The sequence below is a fragment of the Malus sylvestris genome, chromosome 16 (genome assembly GCF_916048215.2).
Source record: "Malus sylvestris chromosome 16, drMalSylv7.2, whole genome shotgun sequence".
Classification (NCBI taxonomy): Eukaryota; Viridiplantae; Streptophyta; class Magnoliopsida; order Rosales; family Rosaceae; genus Malus; species Malus sylvestris.
Genome location: NC_062275.1, coordinates 39,348,366 through 39,370,223, shown reverse-complemented (window position 1 = coordinate 39,370,223; position 21,858 = coordinate 39,348,366). Strand labels below are relative to the sequence as shown.

Genomic DNA, 21,858 nt, shown 5'->3' with positions numbered 1-21,858 from the left:
AGAGCCAAGAAACTACCATAAGTGGTCGGTCCCCATTTCTCCAAACAGGGTTGGGCACACCCATATATATACCCCTTCATTTCTCCAAAAACCTAAGTCCAATTCTCTTCTAAAATTCCCTAAATTTCTCTAAACACATTTCCCTCAAATTCTAACTTTGGCATCGAAGATTCTTCGGCCAAAGCCTGCCAAAGCCCCCCCCCCATTCATTGTGGGCGCTTGAGGCTGTTGGCCTTGATCTTAGGTGTTAATTGTTTTGCAGGTACATTTTCGTCCAAGAAGAAAAAGGCGGAAATTTGCATCCACATTAGGCATTACAAAAGAATGTTTAGGAGATTGTAAATGCAATGGCTTTAGTCAACATATGTAAAGAGCAACTACTCAAATTGAGGAATGATGATGGTTTTGATCTTTTGGTTGACAAAGTATCATCATTTTTTGTGTCCAACATCATATTGAGGTTATTAACATGGAGACATATGTAGCTAAAGAAAAGTCGCAACGTAATGCCGTCAAAAAGACCAACCGCCATTGTTACAAAGTATAGCTCTTTTTTATTATCATTGATTCCCAACTTACGAAGTCCAGTGATCACTTCAATGAAACAAGTACTAAATTGCTCATTTGATTGGCTAGTTTGAGTCCAAATGATTCTATTGTAGCTTTTTACAAAGAAAAGCTACTTCGTCATACTCAATTGTATCCTCAAGATTTTACGAAGCAAGACTTGTTGGCACTTGAAGATCAACTTGATATTTATATTTATTTTATGCGCTCGAGAAGTGACTTTTCTCAGTTGCAAAGTATTAGTGATCTTGCTAAAAAGATGGTGGAGAAAGGGTTACATCAAGTATTTCAATATATGTATTTACTTATTGAATTGGCTTTAGTTTTACCGGTTGCAACTGTTTCAGTGGAAAGCATTTTCCTCCATGAGTATCATCAAGAGTCCACTCCGCAACAAAATGAGAGATCAATGATTAAATGATAGCTTAGTTGTTTACATTGAGATAGATTTTTTTTCTTGTATTGACAATGAAACTACCTTGCAACGTTTTCAGAGTATGAAAGCTTGACATCAACAAATTTAGTTTTTGTAGCTTGTAACGTTGTTTAAGAAAGATTATGAATGAAAAGTTATTGTTTATCATTTATTTTTTCAATGCTATTTTCATCTATTTTTTGGTAGCTTTTATAGCAGGACCACTCAATGTTAAAATCTAGAATACACCAGTGACATTGCATGCAAGAAAGGGTAACTAGAATCCAATTGGCTGATACCAATGTTAGACCCTAATTCAACCTTAACCAATTTATGAAGGATAACAATGGAGGGAACAAGCAGTGAAGAAGGAGAACAAGCTCCGATATATTTTTGTAATATAATTGTTGATTCATATAACCGTTGGGCAAAGCCATTATACATTGGTCCATTTATAACAACACTGACCTCACTGCCAGATGGCATATCCTAACAAACTCTCCTAAATGCCACTAATTCTTCATTTAATTAAGTAAACAATTACTAATCAGTGATTAAGATAATCACGACCATAACATTGTATCGTATACCCCAAAGAATTTAGTTGTACTTGATGACTAAGAATTCATAATCATCAATCTTTGATCACTTTGATCTAACGCAATTAAGCATCTGTTTTAGATCACTACCAGCAACTCCCCTCCGTAAGAAGAAGAAACTAGGCATGAAAATTAAAAAGGAAGTAAAGGGAGATTAATTTACAATGAAGATATCTCCAATTAATCAGTTGCATATGCGTCTTCTTCAACTGATTATTGTCCCTTGTTTTGAATTTTTTAAGACAAGAGCTGAATAGAGCATAGCAGGACAAGAGAATTGAAGAGTTGGCAACTGAGTTGGAAATTTGATCAAGTCGGCAGCAATGTGAAGCATATATATCGAGAAAAGGTAGTCACTATTTTGAAAGATATGGAAGAAGAAAAGTTAAAGATATCAGTAAAAGTTGAGAATGTAAGGTTAAATCTAACAAGTTAGAATCCAACCTTAGATTCATCATGTAAACTAGAAAAACAGGTGCAAGAGGGAGTTGGCTTTCTTTCACCATTACATGCAAGCATCATGTTTAGTTGTTGGGTAGTGGTAGAATATGGTAGGTAGGAGATATATTGGAACATGATCCTTTTGTTTTGTTTTGTTTTCTTTTCCCTATAATCGACTGGTAGTTATAATGTTAAGGGTTTTTATCACAAATGGTCCCTGACATTGATCAAACACATCATTTTGGTCCCTGACATTGAAAATCAATAGAAATGGTCCCTAACATTGATCAAACACATCACAAATGGTCCTTCCGTTAAAAACTTTTTGGGCAATTTTCAAAGCTTCGTAACTCAATCGTTTCTTAACCAAATTCGACCCATGATATATCAAAATGAAGATAGGAAAGTGTAGAACAATATTATACCTATTTGGAAACCCAATGGTTGCCGGAGATGGCCGGAAAATAGCCTCAAATGTGACTGGTCCGCGAAAAAACTGGAAAACTCGCCTGAAATGGGGTAAACTTTAAACATTCATAACTTCTTTAATAATCAACGAAATTGAGTGATTCAAAAACAAATATCATACTTCTAGATGAGACTAAGAGAATGGTAGCTTTCTTGATGGCTAACTCGTCGTAGTTTGGCCGTAAAACGACTCGAAATTGGCTAACTCGAAAATGGTTATCCAAGTTCGAGCCATTTTCCAGTCAAACCACGGTAAATTAGCTGTCAATAAAGGTACCATTCTCTTTGTCTCGTTGAGAAATATGATTTTCATTTTTGAATCACTCTATTTCGTTGAGTATTGAAGAAGTTATGAATGTTTAAAGTTTACCCCATTTCAGGCGAGTTTTCCAGTTTTTTCGCCGATCAGTCACATTTGAGGCTATTTTCCGGCAATCTCCGGCAACCATTGGGCTTCCAAATAGGTATAATCTTGTTCTACACTTTCCTATCTTCATTTTGATATATTATGGGTCGAATTTGGTTAAGAAACGATTGAGTTACGAAGCTTTGAAAATTGCCTAAAAAGTTTTTAACGGAAGGACCATTTGTGATGTGTTTGATCAATGTCAGGGATCATTTCTATTGATTTTCAATGTCAGGGACCAAAATGATGTGTTTGATCAATGTCAGGGACTATTTGTGATAAAAACCCTAATGTTAAATTAAATATGTAGAGTTGTAACAATAGATAGTGTTTGTTTGTGTAGGGAAGTGTTTTCTCACACCTGCTTGCCTTTTTTCTCCTTGTGCACACTCATGTTTATCTTTATTATTAAATTGATTAAATCACCAGTACAATCGATGGACATACATAAATATGGGTCTGTCCACAGAGAAAATAGGTGTGTAAAAAGCAGTTTCGTTGTCAATAAAAGAGTTCGTCGAAAGAGAAAATATTGAGCTTGATGGAGTTTTAGTGGATTTCCATAGAGTCCATGTGGTTTCGTGTGACACTGTGAAATAAAGTGTCTTCTCTCAAAATGGGCAATACTCGGATCAAAATGGTTATCATTGGGCAATGTCAAAGCATGCTACTGACCCTCATTGTGTTAACCGTTACCAATCCCACCACGTGGATCTGGAACCTTGGAAGTTGATGTGGAGTATGAAGGCAGTACCAAAAATCAACAACTTTCTATGGAGAGCTATTTCAAATGTCGTTCCTACAAAACACAACATTTTCTCTCGTCACATTTGCTGGATCCTAGATGTTCCTTTTGTGGAACAGAGGATGAAACTTTAGAACATATTCTCCTTAAGTGCTTGTGGGTGCACCATGTGTGGTGCGACTCTCACTTATGTTATCACCCTAATAATCAGGCAATTACCTATCTTGATCCCTGGCTTCTAAGCATGGCTATGATGGGATCTGCATCTTTATGGGATTCTATCTAGGTTTATATTAAGGGTGATGTGCTGGGAAATTTTGAAAGAGCAATGTCATGCAGTTTTCAAGATGTTGGCTCCCAACCCTATCTCCGTCGTAGCAAGGTGCAACAATCTGTACATTGAGATAACAGATATTTGCATAGGCTTCCATCAATTGGTAGTCAAGGGGATCATTCTAATCATAGGTGAATCCTTCCAATGGACATGAACTTAAATGTTAGCATTAATGGGGCTTGGAACTCTTCTACGACAGAAGCGAGTGGGAGTTGTTATTTGAAATTCTAGAGGTGAACTCATTTGTGGTGAGTCCAGTTTCTTGAAGAGGTCTTTAATTGAAGAGGTTGAAGTTGAAGCAGTGTTAATAGTGACGAAACTTGCTTCAACAAAAAACTTCCAGCATTATTACGATCGAGGGTGATTCTAAGGTGCTTTTAGAGGCCATCAATAGTCCTTATCTCAGCAAGGTATGGAGAATTTGCCCCATCAAGTAGCTCATTTGCCAGCTGCACTTGCCAACTCGAGAGTAAGACACTTCTAATGGGCTTCAACGCCCCCTCCCTCCTTGGTTATGGTACTTTCACGTGATGGACTCCCTTATCGTCCGTCATTGGTGGTCTGAGGATGGCTAGTAAAGTAAGCCAAATAGGACTAAAAGTTATCAAGGTGTTTTCTAACAAAGATGTTATATATGATGTGATAGAGTCATTTGACTTTTAACTATCTTTTTCTAGAGCAAACAAAGATGAAGTTAACATCTCTCTAACAAAACTATCGTTTGACAAAAGTAAGTGTGTGTATAAATGTATATTTAATTTAATTATTTAATTATTTTGGAACATTCATATGCTCTCTTTTAATTTGTTCCTATTTTATTAGGGAGCATTTTTGCTCACCACCATTTAGTGTGGTGTATGTTCACCACCCTAGTTATCACAGTTAAATGAATTTAAATTTCGAGATTCGTGTAGTAGATAAACACAAATCTCAATATTCAAACTTATCCAACGGTGATAAATAGGATGGTGAGTATACACCACACTAAATGGTGGTGAGCAAAAATGCACTCATTTTATTACCAACTAGCCTCTCCGCACGCACTAACGTGCGTGCGAGAGGCATTTTTGCATCACGGGCGCTACGCGCCCCTAAAGGTGTATTGTGTTTTTTTTTCTATTGTAATTATCAAGATATATTTTAGATGTACTGGGCAAAGATAAACTTTATCTTTATCATGCACGTCTTAAAAAGTTGTCATAATTTTTGTTTTCACTTTGCCTAAAGTAATGATTTAAATGTTATTCATGCAATTGTCAAACAACATCATCTGGAAGCAATTTCCTACCTAAAGTTCATAAACAATAGTAAGTAGATGTGAATAAAAAAAAGTAGATGAAAACATTAAGTACTTGTAGAAAAATACAAAACAACTTAAATGTCAAAATATAAAACCTACATCACAATATATACATTTTCACAATACCCATAAAGTCTATATGTCACTGTTTCTTTTGAAAAGAAAATTGACATCAATGCTGCAATTCCCACCCATTCGTTCCTGATTGACACTTCAAATTTTCATTGCCAATCTACAAACAATAGTGAGAAAATTAAAAATCAAATAAAAAGAGTTAAATGATAAGTGAGAAATGCATATTGAAAGATTATCGTTAATAAAGTTGTTACCTATTAGGAATCACCATAATTAGCTGGAATGAAGCAAGACTTCTTTGTATACTACATTCCGTGTAAATACACCTTGTTGGCCAACTATGGAGCCATTTTTTACTAACACAGTTGTGGTTGACTTTGAGACGTGATCTGGAAGGTAAACGCCTACATGTGGTATTGTCTGACCTTGAGATTTGTTTATAGTGATAGAGAAACTTAGTTTCACTGGAAACTGCTTTCTTGTAAGTTCAAATGGAAGCCCAGCAGTATCGGTACTTTTGAGAGGGATTCTTGGTAAGAAAACTCTGGATCTGGCAAATTGTCCAGTTAGAATTTCAACATCAATAAGATTTCGGTAAGAACCACGACACAATAATCTTGTACCATTACACAATCCCAATTTCGGATCAATATTCCTTAAAAGCATGATTGGAGCACCTCTTTTCAGAGTTAACTTGTGCGGAGGCAAACCACCAAGTGAGATTGAATTCAAGAACTCTGGCTGATACAAATTCCTTTCATCATCCTCAACTGAATCAAATGAATACATTGTCTCTTCTAAACCTGGAAACATATTGATTATCTTTTCATTTAACATATCAACGTCTTCATTTGTAGGAGTTATCACTGCCCTTTCCACCATGTAGGTTGCATCATTCATATGATCCTCTAAGTCAGGGAAGATTTTGGCAATTAATTGATTGATGGAATGCTCACTCTCCCATGGTATCACCATGCATTCAGGTAGTTTTACCATATCATCCATAATAACATCTTCATTCCCATCACCAACACGAAGTAAAAATTCTGAAAATTCACGATCATTTATGGATCTCATGTTTTGTTTGAGTTGTAAAATGTTTACCTCTGACCAAAATGATGCCTTAACAACACTTGCTTGGATTAGTTCGGACTTGGTTCCTTTCCGGATAACAGGAAGAACTTGTCGAAAATCTCCCCCAAATATCATTATTTTTCCCCCAAATGGTAAGTCAATATCTGTTAGGTCTCTGAATGTTCGATCGAGTGCTTCAAATGCATGACGATGGGTCATTGTTGCTTCATCCCAGATAATTGCCTTTGCCTTTTGTATTAGCTTTGCTAAATCAGATTGCTTACCAATCGAACACATCGATGATGCATCGAGACTAAGTGGTATCTTGAATTTAGAATGTGCTGTCCTCCCACCAGGCAATATCGTAGCTGCTATTCCAGATGATGCTGTTGCTAATACTATGTGCCCCAACCTTCTCAAGCTTGCTAACAATGCGCGATATAAGTAAGTTTTTCTAGTTCCACCGGGACCATCCACAAAAAAAGTTGCATTCTCTGATCGTTGAACTGCACCCATTATTATGTTAAACGCATTTCTTTGGTCATCATTTAAGCGTTCAATTGCATCAAGATCTTGTTGTGGAATACCTATGGATATCTCATCTTCAATACATCTTGTCATTCCTGAACTTGATTCATTTCCTCTTGTCATTTGGGGGAAATCAAACTCGTTTATACTCTTATTAAATTGAACCAAAAGTATGTTCAACTCACGCAAGAGTCTGTTGGTAGCAAGTGTGGGAGTCATGTTAGTCATGGAAACATAATCTTCTATCATGAATGGATAGAACTCATCCCATAACCCTCGAACACCAATTGGTGCACAATATACCAATATGGTGACGAATAATCTTCTTAAAGCCGATGGCATTTGAATTGTGGAGGCCTCTAGCAAACATTGTCGAATACTGTCATCTCTTTCTAACAAACCTCGTTGTTCTGCTGCCTGTTTAAATGTTGGATGCAAAACCCCATTAATCGTTCTCAAGTTTGTGAAGGATGTTGGTCCTCTAACATGATTAAGAAGAATTCGAAGGTAAAATTTTTCACCTTCAGCAGGTGAAACTGCATATATTCGCCCAATAACCTTGTTACGATTCATTCTTTTAGACCACTTTCTTTGAGCTTGAATCCATCTGTAATGTGATGGGATTTCCATGTATAAGTACCGTCGCGCTTCTGCATCCACATGATTAAGTGTAAAAAATTCAGTTAACATTGTCTTTCTTGTACTCTCATCATGTAGAATATTTATTATGCTCTCGTCGGCACGAAACTGAACTTGGTGCATATTAGGAAGATGTATTTGCAATCGCTCAACAGATGGGTAAATTCGATTAATAATGAACTTGAATATCTTCCATAATGCCTCTGGTGCGCAAACCCATCTTGCATCCTGAAACTGCTTTATTTCATCGTATTCAAGGTCTGATTGCACTTCGACTGTCACTCTATCTGGGCCTTTGTAAACATACTTATATAAGTACTTGACACTTTTTATGCTTGCACAAATGTCAACATTGATGTGACAATCATACCTTAACAGCAACCATGGATTATATGGAATGACCCAACTATTATCAACCATTATGTTTCCTTGTCGATCAAGAGAAACGGGCAATCGATTTCCTTGCCTTTGATAAATTGGATACGAATCATTCCCTTGAACAATGACTGGTGCAAATGGTTTGGGATACTTTCTCTTACAGCTCCCATTTTTCATACATGGAGATTGAGGATTATGAATCCCACATGGGCCATGAATCATATGCTTTAACACCACATTGTAAAGTTGAGGCTCTACGTCTTCGTTTGGTATTTCAGCTCTAACAATTTGGTCATACTCATCTGGGTTATTGATCTTATCATTTTCATCTAACACCACCAGCATATGCACATGTGGAAGACCACGTTTCTGAAACTCAATAACATATGCGTACGCAACAACACTGCCCAGTACCCCCTTTTCAATGATGTCTTCTTTTAGTTGCTCAAGTTTTGCACGAAATACTCTAGTGAGTAAGTCAGGACGATCTTGTGGAGTTTGTCCAGCGAGTAATTCACTTTTGATTTCTTCCCAACTTGGGTTACATGTCATGGTAATAAAAAGATCTGGCTTTCCGAATCTTTGAACCAGAGTCATTGCATCTTGATATCGTTGGTACATGTCACGTGGGCTTCCAACAAATGATGATGGTAAAATAATTCTACGCCCAATGCTACCTGTTAATTTTTTATTTTCAATTAACTATATATATTGTACAGATTTTGAACAAAGTTATATTTTTAAATAACGATAACTGAAATGATATATATACCTGCATTGTGTTGACCTGCATTTAAAGAGTCTTGAAGTCCTTTATAGAGATCCGCTCTAACTGTGGCTTGATTAGAACGCAGCCATCGAAGTTTTTGTGATTCAATTTTAATGTAGTTATCTACAACATATTGTTGCAAGAGACGCCCACCTCGAAGCAAAAGTGATGATCCATTATGGCGTATCTGCATAAGCAAATTTCATATATTGCTTTTAATATGGAAATCATCATTCATTTATATATATTGGGAAGTAAATTATGTTATTGGTACAAACCTGTAACATATAAGCATAATAGTCGCAACATGTTATTGCTCTTCCACCATCATCACGACTATTAACATCCCAACCATATGTACCGTAAGGTAGCAATAGTGGATACTGTAACGGATCATAAAATCCGACATAGTCTCGGACGTGAGAAAGTCTTCCACTAATTGTCTCGACCACGATATCCCTTCCATTTGCAATGGTGGCATCATCTCCATCTATTATAATTGCTGCAACTTGTGATGCTGATGGTAGACTATACTGACGCCGATCTATTGGTTGCTCTTTTAGGATCAACTTGCAATTCGGCAAATCTTGGCGTTGTCCGAGGCTTCGCAATGTATGAACAAAAGGATTATGGTTGTTCAACATCTGTTGTATCTTTTCAACCACACGTCTATCTAAAACTTCACTTTCACACATTCGGTTTTCAACTTCATGCTCAGTGTCATATATATAGGCTTGTAAAAATCGCGGTCTGTTTCCTTCATGTGGTAAAAGTCCACCAATCTTATGATATACTGCACCTTGAGCACGAAATGTGTAAATCCCACGGCCACTAATATTTATTCTTTCATCCACGTGTACTCCCATTGAAGTGAATGCAAATGCGTGATTGTAAGCTCGAATATTTTGCCTAAAGTGTCTACCCTCATTTGTTTGGTCAGAGAAAAGAGCAACCATTTCTGGTGGAGATTGTATTGGGGGTAAAGCAACTCTTCCTTTCAAGCAACACATATTCAAAGTTTCTCGAGTAAACAATCGTGCGTAGCAGTACGGACATGTGGTTGGAGCAGGTAAGCGGCAACCTAGGATACCCCGATTCTCATTATAATTTCTAGCACAATTGTGGTTTCTTCTTCCTCTACTTTGCCGCACATGACGATTGGTTCTAGTTGCATGTTCTTCTTCTGATATTTGTACATGAATATCCAACACTCAGTATAAGAATTTCCTTTGTAACTAATAATATATCTTCTATATATAGATAGAATTATATACTAAGCTCACCATTATGGGGAAGAGTTGAGAGCATCCCATCATATATTTGTGACCTATTCGAATGTGTCAATGATCCTATATGAGTACGCATTGTAGCAGAAGTTTGGTAATCACGATTTGTGATATCTGACAGAACCCTTGAACTCGCGCTTTCATGCTCAATTTGTTCTAATAAATACACCACATTATAATATGATTAGTTAAAAAATTAATGTTTAATATTTAATATATTTAGTTGTGGTCTAATATTTTGTAAGACTACCACTAAAAATAACTACAACATTGAGATCAATATGAGAGTACGAACAAAAGAATAAAATGAGATTTCAATGCACAAAATAGTGTTCTAAAAATTACCTAATTTTTAAAGTGTGAAACAAATACAAATAAAGAAATTTAAATAAATACCTGGAATTTGTTGTTGTATATTACTGGGGTTGACCTCAACATCATAGTTAGCCAAATGAACTTGTTCTTGTATATTACTGGGACCTACTTGTTGCATAGTTAAAAAAAAATAGAAATTAGATTTTTAAAATTTTTTTAATTATGAGTTTAAGAAAAAAGAATATGAAATAAATACCAGGAATTTCTTGTTGTATGTTACTGGGGAATGTCATAGTATGATCATCACTTGGAGTTGGAATTTGTTGTCTTTTTTCTTGTGCTATTAGACGTCGTCGAGCTAGATATCTTTGACGTTCTTCAGGACTCAATGATTGACGCCACTATCTTGTACGACTTTGAGCACACTCCATGGAAAAATTTATCTAAAAAATTAATAAACATAATGAACCTAAATAGAATACAAATTTTGTGACATTCCACAAATACGAAAAGGTGTATACAGATGCCTACGAACAGATGAAAACAAAAGCTTTATGTACACAACACTATGATACAAAAGAACAAAATAAAATAATCACAAAATATTTTTGAAGTGTAATAAGTATCAATGCAAGAAAATGACGGGCCTTTATACACTTGTTGGTTGGTGTTAGGCCTTGGATATAATTTAGCCTTAAGGGTTTTTTTTTTTAAAAAAAAATATTACAAATTAGCGTAGTTTATATCGTTTTAATTTTTATGTCAACTGAATGAGTAGAATTTTAAACTTTTTGTAATAACCCTAAACCCTATCATATCATTGTTTAATGTCAACATTCCCTATTGCACCAGTGAGATATGTTTCTTGTCGAGTTAGCTTAATGTGAATGCCTCTAATTTATATATGGACATGATATAATTACGGGCACTACACGCTCCTTAGTATGTGTTGCATTAGTTGTTTTCTTTGTTACACCACTAAAATAAACCACACTTACGAATAAAAGTGAATAGAACATATTAAGTTGCGTGTAAAATGAGTAATAAGAGAAAAGCTCTTTGCACACGAAAGCACGTTTGAAGAGGTTAACGAAGAATAAAGAAAGAAATACAGCAAGAAGCCAAATAATAGCGTAAGAGAACAGTTTAAACAATTAATTTATGACTTAACCTGAGTAAGAATTCATATATATGCTTCTATCCTTACAATACCACAAAATATAGCTCACACTTTATCTCATTAAAAAACGCTAAACATGAGTTGATACGGTTTCGACTATTTTTCATGACACATATTTTAAACGTTCTCATAAATTCCGCCTGCAAACTCCGTAGTAAATTCAATGCCTCCACAATTTTAATATTTTTTTTCATAGCTGCAAACGGATCATTGAAATGAGAATATAAGTTGCATTATAGTAAGTAGTAATTAAAATGTACATATGCAGGCAAAAAGTTACAAAAAAAACATTCGTATCAAATTAGATTGAATTCAGAAGCTCAATCGAGATTCTTTCAAATATAAATTTCGTTATTATGAATTTCATTGCCATGTTGAGCTGTTTAAATTTGTTATTGTTACCAAAATCTAAATCAAATCAACCCATGTTTATAGAAATCAAAAGTCCAAACCATATTACTCTTTCCTCCATATGGTTGACTCATGAAACACCATATATTCATGTTTAAGGTTTTAGAAAATCCAAACTATACTACCCATTCCTCCAGTGTGTTCCAAATTATGCATGCACACAGACACATCGAGTCTCCCTCCATCAATAATTTGGAAAAAGAGATAGAAGTCAAAATGTATAACCGAATATTAATATTTGAAAAATAATCCAAATTATGAGACCATAATATGCACTGAAACATCTAGAAAAGAGTTAACTTCAAATCATTTGATTCCATTCATTTTAAGTCAGGCCATTAAAACAACATGATTTCTTTCAATTAATGGTCGTTTACAAATTTGTCACTTGAGGAGGAAAGAAAAAAAAATTCTGTGTTTTCGTACACCTAACGCTAGAGTGCAATGAAACACAAAATAGGCGAGAAGTCATTCATCATATAAGAAAGAACTTCGTACAGAAGCAGAACCATCCAAATAAGTTTTCAGGCCAAGAGAATGGTGATACACGAAGTACATAGTTATTCTGATTGGATATAGGAATGATGGATATGTATTCATGCATAAAAAAAATGAAAAATAGGAGAAAAGTACCAATTAACAGAACCGAAGGGAGCTAATGTATTTTATCCTCTATTCTTTATTTGTCCCTCTTCTTTCTGTTCCATTTACGTTGGCGTCTTCAACCGCATCATACAATCTCAGTTTCCTGTTGAGAAAAAAACGGAGGCATATATATCATCTTATCCTTAACAATACCACAAAATACAGCTCACTACATATTTGATTCTCTTTGAACAGTTTATTTTACCAAATTCTGCTAAAGATGACTTGATTAAATCTGTGTCTTGATAATATATTTGTTCTATTTTTGTAGACACGTATGTTGAGTTGGTTAGATTGGGGATTCCAGTTATTGTCTGGAATTCAATTGTAGAATGGTTAGATAAGATCTAAGTCTTAATGATAATAAGGATCATTAGATGTACCACACAGCTGTTTTAATGATAATAAGGATCATGACGCTCCCTTAATGTAGTGTTATGAGGGAAATGATAAAGATAAACTAAGTTTATGAGGATACAGATAGAAAAAATACTTATGGATAAGATACCTTAATGATGTTCACGTTCATTATGTCCAAATTTGCATTTTTCTGGATAGCTCTTCGCATGTATTGGATTGCAAACTTCACCTAAATAAGCAAAAAAAAAGTTCAAGGTCAAAGGTTGTAACAATCATGACTTAGTATGTCGCTACAACTGATAAAGAACAAAACTTCATTGCCCATATGTGCGAGAACTAATAGCGACCATAAAAAAGGCTCTAATTAAAAGCAACCTATTCCCTAATATGAACCAACAAAACTGCATTGCCCAATATATGCAACAACTGATGTAACCAAAATACAGTTACAATATCCCAGAGAATCAAATATGTACAATCTACTTATAGTGAACTTTGGCAAACTAATTCATATCACACATGCTTACCATACATACCTGAGAACGATTATTCCCACCACCATAGCTTTGTTGCTTTGGTATGTGTTTTCACTGAGCATAAAAGGAAGCATCATTATTCAATTTAGTCCCAATATACATGCAGACGATTGTAATAGTACAGAGAATAAAAACACATAAATTAGCAAAAACTCTACTATCCTAATCCTAATCAATTCATGAGCACATATATTAATAATGTGCCCTGTCTCCCATTATAACTAAAAACACCCCCAAATAAACTCCCTATAGCCCAAAAACAAAATCCATTGAAATAAAAATTGGTGTACCTTGAAGCTCCCCCCCCCTTGAACGCACGAAAAAAGGGATATGTCAATGAACGTTCACCACACACTAAAGTGCTAAAAATTGATACATGCACTGAAAAAGGAAAAGAAGACTGTAAACTAAAGCATGCCCTGAAATCGTCATACTGAGCAAACAAAAATAAATTTACAAAAGGGATGGGGAAATTGTATTATTGATGAGGGACTGGTGGTAGATGAGACTTCACCTTTAACTGTTGAAGATCAATGCTATCAACATGGGTATCAAGAAGAGGAAGACAGCAGTTTCATTCCCTGTAAAAACGAAGAAACACAACATTAACAATGATTCCGAATAGAACCTTCAGTAAATTTGAAGAATAGGAGAAAACTACCATTTTATTGAGAAAAATGGGTTGAACTTGATAATTTTACTTTTTACTATGTCTAAAGCAACTCGTTCAGCAAGCATACTGCAACATATAACAGATTTACATACACCAAGAGTTTTAAGGATACTTACTATATGCATAAATAAAATAAAAATAAGTCATATAACAGATTTGGTATACAAAGAAGTCATATAACAGATTTAGTATACTGCAACATATAACAGATTTACATACACCAAGAGTTTCAAGGCTCTGTGATGGCATTGATTGGATCCTTAGTAGCAATGCTAGTGGTGAGTAACTTCTTTCTTATTCTTTCTTATATATATGTGCATAACCCCATAGTATTGGGTGCAGTTCATGAATACAACAACAACAACAACAACAACAAAGCCTTTTCCCACTAAGTGGGGTCGGCTATATGAATCCTAGAACGCCATTGCGCTCGGTTTTGTGTCATGCCCTCCGTTAGATCCAAGTACTCTAAGTCTTTTCTTAGAGTCTCTTCCAAAGTTTTCCTAGGTCTTCCTCTACCCCTTCGGCCCTGAACCTCTGTCCCGTAGTCACATCTTCGAACCGGAGCGTCAGTCGGCCTTCTTTGCACATGTCCAAATCACCAGAGCCGATTTTCTCTCATCTTTCCTACAATTTCGGCTACTCCTACTTTACCTCGGATATCCTCATTCCCAATCTTATCCTTTCTCGTGTGCCCACACATCCCACGAAGCATCCTCATCTCCGCTACACCCATTTTGTGTACGTGTTGATGCTTCACCACCCAACATTCTCTGCCATACAACATCGCTGGCCTTATTGCCGTCCTATAAAATTTTCCCTTGAGCTTCAGTGGCCTACGACGGTCACACAACACGCCGGATGCACTCTTTCCATCCAGCTCGTATTCTATGGTTGAGATCTCCATCTAATTCTCCGTTCTCTTGCAAGATAGATCCTAGGTAACGAAAACGATCGCTTTTTGTGATCTTCGCTAGATTGCTCCGGTCATTAGTGTGGATAAGTATATAAATGGATAGAGATAGGAAAGCAAACACAAGATGTACGTGGTTCACCCAGATTGGCTACGTCCACGGAATAGAAGAGTTCTCATTAATTGTGAAGGGTTTACACAAGTACATAGGTTCAAGCTCTCCTTTAGTGAGTACGAGTGAATGATTTAGTACAAATGACATTAGGAAATATTGTGGGAGAATGATCTCGTAATCACGAAACTTCTAAGTATCGGAGTGTGGTGTCGTCTTGACTTGCCTTATCTGTCTCATAGGTAGATGTGGCATCTTCTCTGGAAGTACTCTTCCTCCATCCAGGGGTGGTATCTTTAACTGGTGGAGATGCACAAGGTAATGTATCAATTTCACTTGAAGCTTACTTGTAGTTTCAGGCTTGGTCAAGCGCGATACAAACCATGTAGTAGGAGTCCCCCAAGTCGCCGAGCTAGGGGGTCTGCTGAAAGAGGTGACAGACAAGGTAAGCAATCAGAGCTCCGACTGATTGTTCACCTTCTCCCCATCTTGCAGCAGCATGAAGGATAAAGAGAAGAAAGATGAGAAGAGATGATATGAGATACTTTTGCTTTTGAAGAAGTAACTTTCCACAGGCTTATTCTTGAACTGAGCTGGAGGGTTTTCTAGTTTCCTCCAGAGTATAAGGCCGACTGAAGAATTTGAGGGTCAAAACAAGTCCATCAAATCTAGAGTACGTTCCACCCTGCTGATATGGGATACTTTTGCTTTTGACAGAGTAATGGATGTATCGGCACGTGTGCTGTTACGCTTGTCTCCACATGCTTCCTTGTATCCTTCGCACTTGCCCTATCTGTTCCTCAAGCAGATGCGGAATCTTCCCTGGAAACATAAGATGATGAAGATGAGTACTCGAGAGCAATGCCAGGTAAGTAATCAGGTAAGGGGTTCCAGGCAGTCAGTTCCTGGCTGGAAGCTTGATTCCAAGTGCTGACTGATTGCTCTCTTTCTCCTTGTCTTGCAGGTAAAAACAAGGCCAAAAGAAAAAACAGGGAAAAAGCATGATATGGGATACTCTTGCTTTTAACCCTGATGATATGAGATATTCTTGCTCTAGTATAGCTTGTTTGCAGAGGTATTATCGGGGGGAAAGAAAGCTGAATATTTCGAAAGGCTTTGTTGGGAGTGCCCTCTCAGATATGATGAAGGGTTGAGCATTTTTGCAGGTCTGCCTGTCCGTTGGGGATGGAGGTCGACATATATAGGAGTCTCCCTAACAACAAGTAATAATGCTATTCCTTTACCCTGCTTAATCATAGCACGGTAGTGGGAGCTGCCAGTTTCACATGTTTTAACTCTGTCAGAGCACTTTGAAAAAGTGGTCTGTGGTATCTGGCTCTCGAGATTCGGAGAACGATGCCTCTTCGATTTTTGAGAAAGCAATCATGCTGGAGGTCTGACTCTCGAGATTCGGAGAGCAGTGTCTCTTCGATTTTTGAGGAAGTAATCATGTTGGGAGTCTGGCTCTCGAGATTCGGAAGGCGGTGCCTCTTCGATTTTGGAGCAAGCAATCTTGTTGGGAGTGTTGTCTCGAATGTGAGTAAAGGTTGGACATGTTTGCTAGTCTACCTTGCCACGAAGCACAAAGGTTGACACACAGGGACTTTCCAATTATCCAGCAATGGTACTGTTCCTTTACCCTCTCTTCGATTTTGAGAAAGTAGTCATGTTGGGAGTCTGGCTCTCGAGATTCGGAGGAAGGTGCCTCTTCGATTTTGGAGCAAGCAATCTTGTTGGGACTGTTTTCTCGAATGTGAGTAAAGGTTGGGCATGTTTGCTAGTCTACCTTGCCAAGAAGCACAGAGGTTGACACACAGGGACTTTCCAATTATCCAGCAGTGGTACTGTTCCTTTACCCTTGTGGGTAATAATATGGTAGCTAGACCTTCAAAATTTATGTGTCTAAACTTTGTTAGTGCTGTTTCTTTGCTATTCTTTTACCTTTCTTGGTCAGAGCGATGTAGTGGGAGCTGCAAGCTTCACGTGCTCAACTTTGGCAGAGAACTTTGGCAAAGTGATCTGTGGTACCCATGAGTTATTGTTGCGTGTGGGAAGTGGGTGATTGAACAGTAAGATTCATGTGCTTTCTACTTCACCAGAAGTCTTCGACAGAATGCCCATAATTTCTGCAAAGCTGAGTGTGCGTGTGACAGGTGCTGACAAGGCTAGAAAAGTAGGTGCCTCTTCGATTTCTGAGATCGGCCCTCGTGGTCTCTGAGCAGCCCAGCTTTTGAGAAAGCGAGCGCCTCTTCGATTGATTCGGAGAACGGTGCCTCACCGATTTTTGAGAAAGCAATCATGCTGGGGGTCTGGCTCTCGAGATTCGGGGAGCAGTGTCTCTTCGATTTTTGAGAAAGTAATCATGTTGGGAGAGTGGCTCTCGAGATTCGGAGGGCGGTGCCTCTTCGATTTTGGAGCAAGCAATCTTGTTGGGAGTGTTTTCTCGAATGTGAGTAAAGGTTGGGCATGTTTGCTAGTCTACCTTGCCACGAAGCACAGAGGTTGACACACAGGGACTTTCCAATTATCCAGCAATGGTACTGTTCCTTTACCCTCTCTTCGATTTTTAAGAAAGTAGTCATGTTGGGAGTCTGGCTCTTTAGATTCGGAGGACGGTGCCTCTTCGATTTTGGAGCAAGCAATCTTATTGGGAGTGTTTTCTCGAATGTGAGTAAAGGTTGGGCATGTTTGCTAGTCTACCTTACCACGAAGCACAGAGGTTGACATACATGGACTTTCCAATTATCCAGCAGTGGTACTGTTCCTTTACCCTTGTGGGTAATAATATGGTAGCTAGACCTTCAAAATTTATGGGTCTAAACTTTGTTAGTGCTGTTTCTTTGCTATTCTTTTACCCTTCTTGGTCAGAGCGATGTAGTGGGAGCTGCAAGCTTCACGTGCTCAACTTTGGCAGAGAACTTTGGCAAAGTTATCTGTGGTACCCATGAGCTATTGTTGCGTGTGGGAAGTGGGTGATTGAACAGTAAGATTCATGTGTTTTCTACTTCCCCAGAAGTCTTTGACAGAATGCCCATAATTTCCGCAAAGCTGAGTGTGCGTGTGACAGGTGCTGACAAGGCTGGAAAAGTAGGTGCCTCTTCGATTTCTGAGATCGGCCCTCGTGGTCTCTAGGGAGCCCAGCTTTTGAGAAAGCGAGCGCCTCTTCGATTTCTGAGATCGGCCTTCGTGGTCTTTGAGCAGCCCAACTTTTGAGAAAGCAAACGGCTGTTCGATTTCTGAGATCAACCCTCGTGATCTCTAAGCAGCCCAACTTTTGAGAAAGCAAACGCCTCTTCGATTTCTGAGCAGGCGCCTCTTTGATTTCTGAAGCTCCGTCGAGTGCAGATTTTTATAGAGGCTGGCATTAAGTTCCAAAGCACACTTGAATCTCCACCAGTAGAAGCTTCATTCTTGCACTTCTAAGATCTTGATTTGTCCGACCTCTTCTCTCTTCAACACCTTTGAAAATGTCTGGCCCCTCCGACCGTCGTTTTGACTTGAACCTTGTTGGAGAGGCAGCCCCGCCTTCTCCAGACAACATATGGCGCCCATCCTTCGTCTCCCCAACTGGTCCTCTTACCGTTGGGGATTCCGTGATGAAGAATGATATGACCGCTGCGGTGGTGGCCAGAAACCTTCTCACTCCCAAAGATAACAGACTACTTTCCAAACGGTCTGATGAGTTAGCTGTTAAGGATTCGCTGGCTCTCAGTGTTCAGTGTGCAGGTTCTGTGTCTAATATGGCCCAACGCCTATTTGCTCGAACCCGCCAAGTTGAATCATTGGCGGCTGAAGTGATGAGTCTCAAACAGGAGATTAGAGGGCTCAAGCATGAGAATAAACAGTTGCACCGGCTCGCACATGACTATGCTACAAACATGAAGAGGAAGCTTGACCAGATGAAGGAAACTGATGGTCAGGTTTTACTTGATCATCTGAGATTTGTGGGTTTGTTCCAAAGGCATTTATTGCCTTCGTCTTCTGGGGCTGTACCGCGTAATGAAGCTCCAAATGATCAACCTCTGATGCCTCCTCCTTCTAGGGTTCTGTCCAGTACTGAGGCTCCAAATGATCCCCCTCCGGTGCCTTCTCTTTCTGGGGCTCTACCGACTGCTGAGACTTCTCCTAAGCAACCTTTGTGAAGGCTCCCTCTTGTGTGTTTATTTTGACTCATGTATATGTACATATTTGTAGCTTATCGGGGATATCAATAAATAAGCTTTCCTTCATTTCAACGTATTGTGTTAAATACACCAAAGCCTTCTTCGCTAAGTTCTTTGAATTTTCTTTTGTTGAAGCTTGTATGTTGAAGCTTTCTGAGTGGAGCATGTAGGTTGGGGTAGTGTTCCCTTAATTTCCCGAGTGAGGAAAACTTCTTGGTTGGAGACTTGGAAAATCCAAGTCACTGAGTGGGATCGGCTATATGAATCTTAGAACGCCATTGTGCTCGATCCTGTGTCATGTCCTTCGTTAGATCCAAGTACTCTAAGTCTTTTCTTAGAGTCTCTTCCAAAGTTTTCCTAGGTCTTCCTCTACCCCTTCGGCCCTGAACCTCTGTCCCATAGTCGCATCTTCTAATCGGAGCGTCAGTAGGCCTTCTTTGCACATGTCCAAACCACCGTAACCGATTTTCTCTCATCTTTCCTTCAATTTCGGCTACTCCTACTTTACCCCGGATATCCTCATTCCTAATCTTATCCTTTCTCGTGTGCCCACACATCCAACGAAGCATCCTCATCTCCGCTACACCCATTTTGTGTACGTGTTGATGTTTCACCGCCCAACATTCTGTGCCATACAGCATCGCCGGCCTTATTGCCGTCCTATAAAATTTTCCCTTGAGCTTCAGTGGCATACGGCGGTCACACAACACGCCGGATGCACTCTTCCACTTCATCCATCCAGCTTGTATTCTATGGTTGAGATCTCCATCTAATTCTCCGTTCTTTTGCAAGATAGATCCTAGGTAACGAAAACAGTCGCTCTTTGGTATTTCTTGATCTCCGATCCTCACCCCTAACTCGTTTTGGCCTCCATTTGCACTGAACTTGCAAGCTGTTGTCTTCCCATGCGTGTGTTATCTCATGCTACACAGAGGTAGATTAACAAAGTTGCAGGTAATTAAGAAGCAAACCATCATTGTACTAAATGAAATTTAATTACCGGAAATCTTGTGTTATAAAATGGTTTTCACAATGGTTTCTTGTTCTAATTTTCAGATTGCAACCTGCATTATGATTATCATTGTCGGGGTGGTGTGCTCTATTTTTGGAACAATTTGCAGTACCTCTATCTCTCCTTCCTGCAATGCACGTCGTATGGGAAAAAGCAGGAAAAGATTGGAAAAAACAGGGCAATTAAAATGCAGGATAAAAAGGAGAGAAATCAAAAGCCAAAGAAACGAAAAGGAAACAGTACAAAATTCAGTCGAAACTGAATTCAAATTACAAAATTGATTGCTTCTTAATTACCTGCAACTTTGTTAATCTACCTCTGTGTAGCATGAGATAACACACGCATGGGAAGACAACAGCCTGCCAAGGAACAAAAGAAAAACTAAATTAATTTAGCTCATTCATGAACTGCACCCAATACTGTGGGGTTATGCACATATATATAAGAAACGAAAAGAAAACAGTACAAAATTCAGTCGAAACTGAATTCAAATTACAAAATTGATTGCTTCGCTTTTTCAAAATTTTATCAATTTTCGGATTCGAATTCGAGAGTGATGAAGTTGGAGACCGACCTCAGGGAAGAAATTGGAGATTTGGAAGCACTGGGCGATGAGAGCGAGCAATCGCTTGAGAGCCTCGCACTTGTCTACGGGCTTAGGTTCAACTATGGGAATTCCTTCTCCAATCTAATTTGTTTGAATCAAAATTCCATTTGAAGTCAATGCAACAAACAAAATTAATAATCAGAAAGTGGTGTACCTGATTTTGAAAAGCCGTTGCATGCAGAGCACAAAACCCAGAATGGCAACAACAAAGAAGGAGATCTGTGACTAATTTTTTCAATCCTTTTTCTGTTTGGAACGAATGGAACCACACACTAATCTGGTGAAAACGAAAATGGATTTCCTTCCGAATATTCATCTCTAAATATTAGTGGGGTGTGGGTAGTTACTGTTGATCCTCCCACTAAACTCAGTCCAGATCGTGGGAAAACTATCAACTGGTTGGCGCTTATTCTTTCTACATCATCTTTAGCATGTATTTATTTTTTGTTTTGATTTTTTTTGCCTTCAACACAGTTTTTTTTGTTTTTACCAGTTTGTCCTCATTTTCCGTTTTTTTTTATTTGGATTGTGAAGAAAATATATCTCTACTTTATAATTAAAACTAACTATTTAAATTAACAAAAAAATGATGATAATTATCCACAACGGAGTTTTACGGTTATAGAACTCCCTCATTCGTTTCCTCCCCCCCCCCCCCCAAAACGTCCTCTAACTTCTCTTCCATTTTTTAAAGCTTTTTCACGCCAAACCTCCTCTCCATATTCCTTAGTTTGTTGCAGGGTCCGGGAGGTCAGATCACTCAGGAGGCAAAATGAATTTAACCCAAAAGAAAAAAAAATTAGAAAAAAAAATTAGAAAAAAAAAAGAGATAAAATTCAAAAGAACAAACGTGGAAGACACAAATTCAACCACGTTCGACCCAAATCAGTTTTCAGAGAAAAAAAAA

At 38.0% G+C, this 21,858-nt stretch overlaps 1 protein-coding gene and 1 long non-coding RNA gene across 2 annotated transcripts; both read right to left on the bottom strand.

Annotated features, from left to right (window-relative positions):
* Positions 1-5,297: 5,297 nt before the first annotated feature.
* On the bottom strand, positions 5,298-5,732 carry LOC126608852 (uncharacterized). The gene is made up of 2 exons (XR_007617995.1): positions 5,605-5,732; positions 5,298-5,507 (listed from the first exon to the last, which is right to left on the bottom strand). It is a non-coding gene; the product is annotated as an uncharacterized LOC126608852 (long non-coding RNA).
* Positions 5,733-5,734: 2 nt separating this feature from the next.
* On the bottom strand, positions 5,735-21,721 carry LOC126609361 (uncharacterized; the record flags this gene model as incomplete). The annotated part of the gene is made up of 15 exons (XM_050277289.1): positions 21,106-21,721; positions 20,919-21,032; positions 20,641-20,703; positions 20,333-20,471; positions 13,986-14,052; positions 13,762-13,852; positions 13,472-13,525; positions 13,084-13,164; positions 12,564-12,678; positions 10,596-10,782; positions 10,421-10,504; positions 10,022-10,180; positions 9,017-9,921; positions 8,742-8,925; positions 5,735-8,646 (listed from the first exon to the last, which is right to left on the bottom strand). Coding segments are annotated over exons 10-15 (4,281 nt in total), but the record flags the coding sequence as incomplete, so codon positions are not given.
* Between the last annotated feature and the right edge of the window lie 137 nt (positions 21,722-21,858).